This window comes from Pteropus vampyrus, unplaced genomic scaffold (assembly GCF_000151845.1).
Source record: "Pteropus vampyrus isolate Shadow unplaced genomic scaffold, Pvam_2.0 Scaffold181, whole genome shotgun sequence".
Taxonomy (NCBI): Eukaryota; Metazoa; Chordata; class Mammalia; order Chiroptera; family Pteropodidae; genus Pteropus; species Pteropus vampyrus.
This window is the reverse complement of record NW_011888962.1, coordinates 1,543,982-1,556,032: the sequence shown is the minus strand read 5'-3', so window position 1 is coordinate 1,556,032 and position 12,051 is coordinate 1,543,982. Positions and strand designations below refer to the sequence as shown.

At 39.7% G+C, this 12,051-nt stretch overlaps 1 protein-coding gene across 1 annotated transcript; it reads right to left on the bottom strand.

The window, feature by feature from the left end:
- Positions 1–1,285: 1,285 nt before the first annotated feature.
- PLK2 (polo like kinase 2) lies at positions 1,286–7,430 on the bottom strand. Its single transcript, XM_011371037.1, has 14 exons — positions 6,937–7,430; positions 6,241–6,348; positions 5,978–6,094; positions 5,655–5,784; positions 5,336–5,423; positions 4,762–4,857; positions 4,454–4,652; positions 4,218–4,365; positions 3,782–3,879; positions 3,324–3,453; positions 2,840–3,080; positions 2,591–2,720; positions 2,224–2,334; positions 1,286–2,089 (listed from the first exon to the last, which is right to left on the bottom strand). Exons 1-14 carry the CDS (start codon positions 7,204–7,206, stop codon positions 1,898–1,900), a joined length of 2,058 nt encoding a protein of 685 aa, XP_011369339.1. The 5' UTR covers positions 7,207–7,430; the 3' UTR covers positions 1,286–1,897.
- Between the last annotated feature and the right edge of the window lie 4,621 nt (positions 7,431–12,051).

The following is a 12,051-nucleotide window of genomic DNA, read 5'->3' as shown; positions in this document are numbered from 1 at the left end:
TAATAAGTAAATGCACTGTCTCCTCTACTTTGCTGTGACTTTCTTGAGGGCAGGGAGAGGCTCGGGTTTACTCTACAATTCCAATGCCGGCCAGATCTGGCACACAGTAGACTCTGAATATATACAAGGATGAATAAGTGCATATTTTGAAACTGTGAAGTAATATACAATCTTATACCATGAAACTCAAAATGAAAAACATGTTTTTACTATTTGAAAACTCCTATTTCTTATTCTCTGCTCATAAGAATAAAAATTGATTCTACTTTTTCACACCCAGCTATTAAATTATCGTTTTTTCAGCTATTACTGTAAGCCATTTAACAAAGACTCACGTTATATACATGGCCAGAGAATTCCAGCCAGCAGGAGTTAATCTAGCACCTGTAGAATATCCAATACAAATTCTCCAGATTTGACTTTTATTAATAAAATAACAGGTGCAGAGTTTGTAATAATTTGAGAGAAATGTAAATGTTCAACCATCATTTCTACAATACACTGTACAGGATCCCAATGTAAACAGAGCCTAATACATGAGACTGCTGCTTTTCTTAGGACAGTATTTTCCTTATAGTAGGATTACGATTGAACAAAAAAAGGTATTTGCATCTTATATAGGTCACTTTAAGTTCAGAGTAACAGGATGAGCAGCTTTCTATACATCAAAGAAAACCTCAGATTTGCCTGTTGGATAATTTAATAGTTTAAAATCATAGCTTGGTTCCCATACCATGCTTCATCTACCATGCACCAAGAAAAATAAAATGACTTATTTACATAGTATTTCCCACTGCTAGAATTTTGTGCAAGTACTGCCAGTGGCACTGGAAGTGTTTAGGCAGATTTAAACTGAGAATACGTTTAGGTGCTATAAATATCATAAAGCATAGAGTTTTGCCCAAATTAAGATAAAACTTCTGTACCTATTGATGTTTAATAACAGAAGTCTGTTTATACAGGATTACACTAGCTGTCAGCTCCAAGCTAAATGAGTTTTGAGGAAATAATCCAGAAAGAAATTGGTTTTGAATAGGGGGTTCATATTTTACTTGTAACAAAAGTGGTATTTTTGTTATACTCTTCTCTTCTCAAGCTAGGTCTACCCCAAAAGCGCATGATTGCTATTTCAAGTATTAAAGACGAACTTAATTTTAGGAAAAATTAAAGATCTAAGTTTCTAGTATGTTGCTATACTCAATGTAATGCTAAAGAGTGCTAAGAATCCGTGATCAAAGAATGTCGTGATGCAGTGATACACCATACCAAAGACAAAAGACCACTGTTTCTGTTTTTCCATACTCTTTATTGCCAACAGTTTAAAATGGTCAACATAAAAAAAAAACCAAAAACCATTTTGCTAATAAATACTGCTCTTTGGGCTGTAATAAATAAAAAGTTTATTAACAAGGAATGCACTTTTCCAGCCACAAGTGTCTTCAAAAATTAACCAAAAAAAAAAAAAAAAAATTACATATGGCCATAGTTCACAGTTAAGCAGCCAAAAGCTGCTCCAATTACAGGCTTTAAACACATGGGAGCGTCCTCCCTTCTCCCTCCCCTTCAGGAAGTATATTCACAGTTCCAAGTCCTCTGTCTGAAATGCTCTCAACAGAGAGAAAAGTCAATGCACCTTTCTGTAAAATTGTCTGAAAAACCTTTTAAAACAGGTATGTCAAGGAAAATTGCATTCTGGTTCACTCTCAGATTGTTCAAAGTCAAAAACTGCAGGCCTCAGCCTGGTCTGGCTCTACCCAGTCCAACAGGCCACAGAGGAATTGCTTTCGTACCACACCACCTGTCCATCTTCTTCAACATGCTGTAGATCATTCTACTGGCTTCCCTGTAGATCTCACAGTGGAAAAGAGGAGTCCCGTAGGGTCCATTCGAAAAGTCTTTAGTTACATCTCTGTAAGAGCATGTTCAGGGCATATTCCATCCGATTTTTTAATTCTAATGAACAGCCAGACATCAACAGAGTTGTCAGTCTGAACGTTGTAGATATCCTGTCCTCATTGATGTATGTGAGAAGATATTCTTCATTTTGGCTACAGATGATTATTTTCGTATGGTCATGGTAGAAATTCACCTTTAAAAAGCAGACATAGACATTAGATCTCTCTAAATACTAAGAATCAGATAAGTTTAGTCAATGACTAAATTGACTAGGTAAAAATAATTTTTTAAGACCTAAACATGTACTTTACTGAAGGGTTTATTTACCTGAAAGGTGCCATCATTGAAGAGCATCATTAAGGCCTTATCAGATTTTAGCCACTGAAGGAGGTAGAGCCGAGGCCTTCGAATATCAGTAACACTAGGCAGATCTCCTCCCTGGAAGAAATTGGGAAAATTAGTGCCTATAAAAGATTTTGTAGTATGCACTCAATTCTTCTAAAAGCAAATGCCTCTCAAACTTAAGCATTAGAATGGCCTGGAGATTCCTGGCTCCACTGCCCAGAGACTGCTTCAGTAGATGTAGAGTGACCTGAGAATGTGTACTTCTAACTAGCTTCCTTCAATGCCATGCAGAGCCAACTGTCTGTGGACTATACTTCAAACGTCACTGCTCCAAAACCACACTACTTACATCCATAAGGTTCTCCTCCATGTAATGAGAGAAGTATTTCAGCACCGTCACTTGACTAATGAATTGTTCAGGGGCATCTGTTGCTGGGAAAACAGAGCACTGGCCAAGCTCTGCATAATAGTGAACTGTTCTGAAAAACAGGAATGATAGGGAGAGAAGAGAAAAAAATAGAAGCAGTTAGTCAGTTTTCAGATTTCTTTAGTGCAAAACTAAAGGACTGACAGGATTTCGTTAATTAGACACACTTACTTTTTGTCTGGAAGGAGGCTCATGTGAGCACCATTGTTGAAAAGGACACCTACAGTGTGGTCTGAGAGCTGGTACCCAAAGCCATATTTGTTAGAGTAATCGACCCATTTGGTGACCCACTGAAAGGAAGTGCTCAGCTGCTCTTTGGGAATGCTGTCAGCTTCTGGCATGTTTTCTAGACATCCTCGAAGGACTCTTGCCACTGTGTCTGCAACACTTCCCATGGTACTGTCTTCAAGGCCTGAAAAAACAGAGAAAGTTAGAGCGTAATTAAAAAAAATCTTAGGCTTTGTTCGATGCTGTTTCCTTCCACTAATTCTAAGGACACAGAACTCAAAATTCTTCCTGGTCTTCTTCCAATTACTCTAATTTTGTTCTTTCTATGTCAAATTAGTTACTTTAATATAGAAGTACTTCGGTTACTTAGTATTGAGCATTGGCATTTATAGTTTCATTATTTAAAACGTTGTTGACAACCACTTACATTCACTGCTACTGCTGCAGCTGCCAAGAGTCCCTCTGACTATCATCCGAATAGCATCTCCAATCTGCTGCTTGTTTTCCACTGCGGGTGTTCCAGATCTGGCAACTGTAGTGGTAGGTGGCTGGAGCTCCTAGGAAACAGAAGAGTCAGGCAATGACTCAAGCATCTAAAATTCATTTAAAGTTGAGAATTCTAGGTTAGTTAAGATGAGATCGTGGCAATTGCTGTGAAAGCTGATCAAAAAGCAATGGACACAAGCCAGGTGAAAGATAATGTAGTAACTAACTCAATTGCATACATTACTAACCTAAGACAAAAATCTTTCCTTTTAAAGGATTTGAAGAAAACTAAGTAAATACAACATGCCTGAGCCATGGTAAGCATAGCCCAAGTGATAGTTAACAAAGAATGAAAATGATATAAAGTGTTTGTATCTTTTTTGGTCTTTTCTCGCATACCTCATCTGTTCTATGTTTGTTGGGTTGCTGAGTTATGGAAGTCTTTTTCAAATCATGCCTAAGCTTGTAAATTTCTTCATCTTCTTTAGACACTCTATCTGCAAATCAAAGAAAGAATTACAAGAGTTATTATATCCTAATGAAGTAGTAACAGAGCTAGTAATATTTCCTTCTTTTGTTTTAATAACCAGCTATGAGCATCCAAGGCAAAAACAGCATTTTTATCATTGCCATCAGCTGGAATTATGCGAGAACACTTTAATGTATATGACACAAATAGCTATCAGCCACAATTCAGTGTGGATTTATTATACTATAAAAACTTCAACGGTATACAAACCTACTTGGTTAAATTATGCTAATATAAAAGCCTCTTCCACCTAACATCAAGTTTAAATATTGGATACAGAAGAGCGAGAGAAGTCTTATAACTTACTGTGTGTGTCAATATATCTTGCTTTGTCTTTTTTGCCACCAAAAAGAGCAGCAGCTGCTTTCTTAAAGAAATTCTTAGCTGGGCTTGATAAGTGGAAATCTGGAACTGTATGACAACAGCTAGAAGAAAGTCTGTCTGGAGTGAAGCCCTGTGGAGCATCAGAAAAGACTTTCAGTAACCTGCTGGGTAACTGGGATCAATAGCATAGAATAAATAGACTCAAAAAACACACCAACCTGCAAAAAAAATTCATGTCGAATAATGTCATCCAAGCTTGGACGATCCTCTGGATTTTTGGACAGCATACTAGCTATTAAGTGCTTAGCAGGAGCCAGCAATGACGATGGCATTGTATACCTTGCTTCTCTTATGCACCTGTAAGTTTCTTTTAGATTTGTAGTTTCAAATGGGGGTCTTCCTAATAACATTGTATACCTATGTGAAAGAAAACACTCCTTTAGAAATGGTTATAAAGCAACTCTTTTCAAGTGTTAAAATCTAAATCCAAATTTGCTTTTTGATCATTTTTGTATAGTTTACTTACATTACACAGCCTAAAGCCCAAATGTCTGATTCACAGCCATGTCCTTGCTTGTTGAGGACTTCAGGGGAGAGATAATTTGGGGTACCACATATTGTTCTAGAAAGAGAAAATATGAAGATTTCATTAGGAACTATTCTATTGTTTAAACTTAGTTCTCTGGATAAAACCGTGAAAGTACTATATGTTAAATTTCTATTTGGAAACATTTGACTTTTGTTTTTGGTATTTGAACAATTGACAGTTGATCGAGTGACTTGGTAATTTTTTTAATGCACGTACAATATTTTCAGCCCACATGACAAAGTGTTTTTAACCAAATGAGACCAGGGACAACATGATATTTTTATACATTCGAGGCAAAATAAGATAGATTTCTTTCATAATCAACCTATAGGCATAAGGTACTCTGGCCTGGTCCATAGTGGGCACACAGTAAGTGTTTCCTTAAGTTAACGTTTTTGTGGTTTATAGATTTTACCATCTACTGACCTCCTCTGAAACATTAACCAGAAAATATTAAGGGCATATTTGACCTGCACAAAACTCTAGTAGGATGTATCATTCTGACTCTTACCTCCTTCTGTGTTCCAAGGGTTCCAGCCTGGCTGCCAAACCAAAGTCTCCGACTTTTAGTTCCATGGCTTCATTAATAAAAAAGTTCCCTACATGATAAACAAAACAAATCTGAATCCCTTTGAAAAGGTTTTATAACCGAGTACACAAACATTAATTTTAGAGGCAGGAAGCCAGTTGTTTAATATTAAAGTTACTCATTCAAAAAACAAGATTGCATAGGCAACATAGATCCCAATTAAGAACATTAATATGTAAAAAGGAAGAAATAGAACACCTCTCTCTAACACAAAAGTCAGCGTTTGGAGTAAAGGGCTTACCTAGTTTGAGATCTCTGTGCAAGATTTCTTGTTCATGAAGGTACTTTAGTCCAGACACAATCTGTCTGAGGTAGTATCGGACTTCTGGCTCTGTCAACACCTTTCTTGCTTTCAAGATGTGAGCCATGGACTAGGAAGAGAAGGAAGAAGAAGAATCTGTCAAAGTTCTCAAAATCAATGGTTTCCTTTTGCAAGATGAGGGATGAAAGTTAACGCTGCAGTATAATAATTAAATCCACAAATAAAATCCCAGATTAAATGCGATTTGAATACCATCCCAGTTTAGGGGAAATAAATGTACTCAAACAAGAGTTAACACTTACCCTTCTACTGCAGTATTCTAAGAGAATGTAAATGTTTTCTTTGTCCTCAAAGTAGTGATAAAACTGCACTACGTGCTTATGATGTAGAATTCTGTGAAGCTCTATTTCTTTGTCAATCTAAAAGAAAAGGTAAGATAAGGCTTATTAGCCTCCCTTCACCTTTGAAAAGCCAGTTGCTTACACATGCAGAAGACATTTTTTTCTAACAGGGAAGGGCCATCCCTGCACACAAAGAAAATACTTTACTCAACAGTCATACACACCTTTTCCCTTTGATGAGGTTTAGCTACTCTGCTGTGAGGAATAATTTTTGCAGCATAGACTTTGTTGTTTGTCAAATCTGTCATCTCATAACATTTTGCAAAGCCACCCTGAAAGGAAACAAAGCCGAGACGGAATTGAGAACGGCAGAAAAATGGACGGCAGATATTTTTTTAAATAAATAAATAAAACTGCGAAAGAAAAGCAAAAAGATGGGGTAAAGGTGGATAGAGGGATGCAGTCTATTTTTAAGAGCTTCTTCACGAAGAAAAAAGCATTTCTGAAAACTGTAAGTTAAAACAGTTTCCGTTCTCCCTTTACAAAAGAGGAGCTAGCTTCAGGGAGGAGGTTGGGGTCGGGTAAATGAGAAATAATGTCTTTAGAGACTTGTCAAGAAAATCCTCCAGGGAGCAGGTGGAGAGAAAAGGTCTGGTGTAGAAAGCCCTCGCTTCTGGCTTCAAGATTAAATTTTTTTTTTTCTTTTTTTTGAGCTGCGGGAGGCATACAGAGCCACCTCGACTAAGGATGTAAAGCCGATCCGGCGCTGTCAGCGCACAAAAACCAGAGGGCAGGTGAGAAGCCCACGTCGCGCGGGGATGGGTGCCCCCAGACACCCGAGTCCCGAGGAGCGGCGGGCGCGAGGGCTCGGGGGAGCCGGGGCAGACCTCCCTCCCGCCTGGCCGCCCGGCGCTCGTCACCTTTCCCAGCACTTTGCCCCGGCAGTAGCGCTTCCCCGTCGTAGGGTCGACGATAATCCGCGAGATCTCCGCCCCCGAGTGCGAGTGGTGGTGATGGTGGTGCGGGGCGGCCGACTGCACCTGCGCCTGGGGCTGCTGCGGCTGCGGCTCCTCGGGGGGTTGCTGCGGCCGCTTCTTCTTCGAGTCCGCGCCGCAAGCCTTGCCCAGCGCCTGCTCGCACACCTTGGTGCTGGCGGCCGGCTGGTAAGTGATAGTCCGCAAGAGCTCCATAGTCGCCGCGCAGCCCGGCACTGCCTGCTGTCAGCTCCCAGCGCGGACTCTCGTCCGAGGATGCCCTCGCCCTCGAGTCCCAGCCGCTGCCCAACGCGCGCGCGATCCTCGATCCACTTGTGCGAGTGCGAACGCCCGGCCAACTCTTATATACGGGCCTGGGGGGCGGAGCCTCGGCACGGGATGCGACGTCACGGGCGAGACTCCGCCCACCGGCCGCGCGAGCGCGGTACGGAGCGGGTCGCTGAGGCCCAGGGGGCTCGTGCGACGGCCGCGCGGGCGCCCGCCGCGACGGGGTGTCCAGCAGCAGCGCACCTGGTACCGTCACCCCGTTCTTCGAATGCTCAGATTTTGAGGATTTGAAGTAGAAATCCGAGCTCCGACGCCTGGCCCCACCGCCTCCCTTCACCCTGCCTGCGCCCTCCCGGTGGCCGGGGCGTGCACTGGTGGCAGCACGGCGGGGGCCCTCGGTACGCGGAGGCCCCTCCCCCGCGCAGTCCTTCCCGACCTCCCCACAGCCCGACGCCTCTGGTGTCAAAGTGTGCATGTGCCCGGAGTCCATCGAACCAAGCACGTGAGGCCTCGCCCTGGCCATTTGGAGAGCCTCGCGGCTGCCTGGCGCCGCTGCCCCCGCGCTTTCGCTCCACTAGCTCCAGTCTAGATGGGGGCACTGCGGGGAGGCCGTGCCAGTGAAAGGCAAGAGTTCTCAGAACCCGGTGCTCCGAGCTCACTGCCACTTCTAAATGAGGCGGACTCCAGCTGGGACCAATCGGCTGAGCGTGGCCGAGCCCCACTTAGGCCGGCGTGGCCTCTGCCCATCACCCTAGAGCGGGCCTTTGTCGGAAGTCAGGCCCTTAACCCTTGCGAGGCACCCCAGCGCCTTTCGAAGGCTTCGCCTTCAGGCTGCCGGAAGACTAGGAAGCAAGGGCGCCATCGCGTGTAATATTCCAGAAGCGCACTTAGCGGTCTGAGGGGGCCGCGGTTAGACAATGTGGGCCGCTTTTTGACAGTCAGTGTTGTTAAATGTGCTCTTGGTGCTAATTATGGTTGTGCAATGGAAATCATCTCTCACTTTTTATTCCGAAGGGAATATGTAGAATGCATGGTTTCAATGGCTCATTAAACTACCTAGCTGCCCTGGTGAAGGGAGAGTCAATACATGGCCGCCTGAGATTAGGGAGATTGGTAGGATGAAGGGAACAGGTTAGGCAAGTGAGCTAAAACTTGATTTTTAGTTTCCTGTTTCCAGATCTTTTCACTTTTGCTAATTCAGGAGCACTATTTTTTCTTGCTCTAATGACCAGGTAACATTTATTGACCACTTATGTACAAGGCGCCATGTTTATATTTTGAAATGCCTTGTTTAATCCTACAGCAATTCTGAATGAGGAATATTGTCATTCCAGTTTTACAGATGAGGAAACTGGAGCTTAGAGAATTTAACTATTCTCTCTACATATATTTTAGTAATTATCCAAGTTATGTTAATTAGCAGCAGACAAATCTTTTGATCTAAATTAATAAAATGTGGTAAGCAGTTTTTGATAGTAAATTCCAGGCTATTTAGAATACCAGATTAATAAACTCGAGGGAGGTACTTAGAAAAACAGTTCGATTCAGTTCACTATCGAGTTTAGGTATGCATGATGACAATTAAAACATTTCCAAATATATTCTGTCTCAAATACTTCCAACCTAACATACAAAGGAAGCTTCATTTGGCACTCCAGAATAGAAAGGACAGTCTCCTCTTTGTCTTTTTTCTGATTCTTTTAACAGTTCAGGGCAAGCCCGGGCATGTTTCTCAAAAGTGAAAGTAGACTTTATCCCCAAGATTATCAGGGCTGAAATATGGGGTAGGGCTGGGGGTAGAAATGAAGCATTACATAGTCCTCCACTTCGTTCATAAACCTGGGAGTGACCTTTGCTCTCCAGATTTAGTCATATTTATTCACTAACTTGTAATAGGCTTGCTGGTTTAGAATGTACTACCTTAATTTCCAAAGCTAGTTTTACACCACGTCTTTATTTTATTGGTTGTTATGAATTCTTTAATCTATATTTGTTTATGACCTTCTAAGATAAAAGGACTATGAAGAATAGATTGTCATGATATTTTTCATTATTTTTTCAATTATTTGATTATCTTAACATTATTGTATAGTTTACCAAATATGCTTAAGCATTTGATAGTCTATTGAACATTTCATTCCATATGAAATTCAGGTCTATCTCCAAAACATTTGGACATTTAATAAAATATTAATACTGTATATGTGTTACGATGTCATGTCCAACTGTGAAAATTCGATTTTTTTGGTTTGTGGTGCCATCATGTGGACAGAACCAAAATTGTAGTCCATAAAACAAAAATAGAAATAAATGAACTTTCCAAGGGAGATAAATCTTTAATTACAAAATATTTCTCTGTAGTTCAATAGATTTAATGCAAATACTATTAAAATCCCAATAGGATTGTTAGTGAAACTTGACAAGTTGATTTGTAAACTTTATATGGAAGTGTAAGACATCAAAAGTAGTCACTTTAAAGAAAAATTAAAAGGGGAAGGCCTTATTTTTATAGCTAATACAACTAATAATGAAGCTACAGCAATAAAATTTGATCCTCTTACAGAGATAGACTGACCAATGGAGTAGAATTGAGAGCCTAGAAATGTATCCACATATATATGAAACGTTGATATTTAACAGAGGAAGCATGATAGATTGGTGAGGAAAGGAGGGACTATTCAGCAAATGAAACTAGAAAGAAATATTTTTTCCATATTAAAAAAATCAAATCTATATCTCATACTGTATTATTTTTCTAGGGCTGCCATAGCAAAATATCACAAACTAGGTGGCTCAAAGAACAGAAATTTATTTTCTCATCATTCTGCAGGCCGGAAGTCCAAGATTAAAGTGTAGGCAGGCTTAATTTCTCTTGAGACCTCTCCCCTTGGCTTGTAGATGACTACCTTCTCACCATGTCTTCTCGAGTATCACCCACTGGTGTCATATATGTCCAAATTTTCTGTTATAAGGCCAGTAGTTAGCTTGGATTACAGTCCACCCATGTAGCCTCATTTAAGCTTAATTAACTCTTTAAAGACCTTATATATCCTGTATCCAAATATAGTCACATTCTGAGGAATTAGGAGTTAGGGCTCCAATATATGAATTTTGAGGGGACAATATTCAGCCCATAATACACACGCCATGTACAGAAAAGCTACTCCAGATGGAGTAAGGACTTAAAGATCAAGAACAAAATAAAATATTAGTACAAAATATAGTAAACCAACTTTTTAAGCATAGGGTAGGGTAATATTTTTTTGAGATAGAATTGACATATAACATTGTATTAGATTTAGGTGTACAACATAATGATATATGTATATATTATGAAATGGTTAACACACTGAGTTTACATTACCACAATTATAATTTTTTTCTTGTGATGAGAATTTTTAAGATCTCTCTTAGCAACTTTCAAATATATAATGTGGTATTATTAATTATAGTCACCATGCTGTACATTACATTCCAGGACTTATTAATCTTATAACAGGATATTTGACCACCTTCACCCATTTTTGCCACCCCCACCTCTCACAAACACCAATCTGTTCTCTATGAGTTCATTTTTTTTTAGATTCCACGTATAAGCAAGAACGTATATGTTTGTCTTTCTCTGTCTGACTTATTTCACTTAGCAGAATGGCTTCAAGTTCCATCCATGTTGTCCCAAATGGCAGAGTTTCCCTTTAAGGCTAAATATCCTAGGCATCTAAGGCTTCAGTTTGGAAGGTGAAAAGCGTCCAAATCTCATTTTATAGTCATCATAATATATTCAATTGATTAGATATTTAAATTTAATATCTACCTCTTTGAAAAGTAACTTAATGACTATAAAATAAAAGGTTAATTTGAGTATTTTTATTTAAAATATGAAAATATTACATATCTTTTATGCGATGTTCATTTTGACATACTGGCATTTTATAAATGAGTAAAACTCAGTGGCAAATCCTGCCAGTAATCTTTAATGAAGGTTTATATTATACATTTATCAAAATATTTGACCAAAACTTTTATTCATTCTTCTATCTTTCTACCTACCTACCTACCTATTCATCTATTTATTTTCTGGACATGGTAATAATTTTGAGAGTGTGGGAGCTAAAAACTTTTCCTAAGTTCTAGCTGGGCTAATAATCAAATTAAACAGAGACAAATTAACAGGAGAAAATGTCCAAAGTTTATTTCGTGAATACACATTCAGGGGTGCCATAAGAATAAAGACCCAAAGAAATATTGGGCAGTTGAGGTTCATATGCCATTCTGGAGCTAAGGAGAAAGGGGGGTTGTGGTTTGGCACTTCAAAGGGCAGGGAGGCAATTCATATGGAGATGGAAAAGCAAATGTTTGGTAGATAAATCTTTGCAGGACTTTGAACAAATAGGCCTTGCTAGGTTCCTCTCAATCTATCATCAGTTTATATTAGTTTATATTAAACGGTAGTAAACTGTGATGATATCTCCTAGAGCAGGTCCTCTGTCTAAATCCCTTTTAGGCAGTTGGGGGGAATTCAAAGTTTTTTTCCTGAGTCTTTTGTTCCTTAATAACCAGTTTAAGATCAATATCCCAAAAGGCATATTTTTGAGAAGCAAACTGCTTCCCTTCAAAAGCAACTCCCCACCCCTATTCACTGTTGCACACTGCAGCTTTGATGTTATTGCAGTGGGCTTAGATCTCCCTCTACTGGTACAAAATGATAATGACAATCAATTCTGTAAAGTTTTCAAGGTTGTTTATAATGCAGCTGTTCCTTTAAGTCATACC

Excerpts from the sequence above, each read along its gene's own strand:
- PLK2 (XM_011371037.1), bottom strand. The coding sequence starts at position 7,206 with ATGGAGCTCTTGCGGACTATCACTTACCAGCCGGCCGCCAGCACCAAG. Across the intron at positions 6,095-6,240 it reads AACCTCATCAAAGGGAAAAG|ATTGACAAAGAAATAGAGCT; the intron begins GTGTGTATGACT and ends CTTTTCTTTTAG. Across the intron at positions 2,335-2,590 it reads TGGAGGAGAACCTTATGGAT|GGAGGAGATCTGCCTAGTGT; the intron begins GTAAGTAGTGTG and ends AATTTCTTCCAG.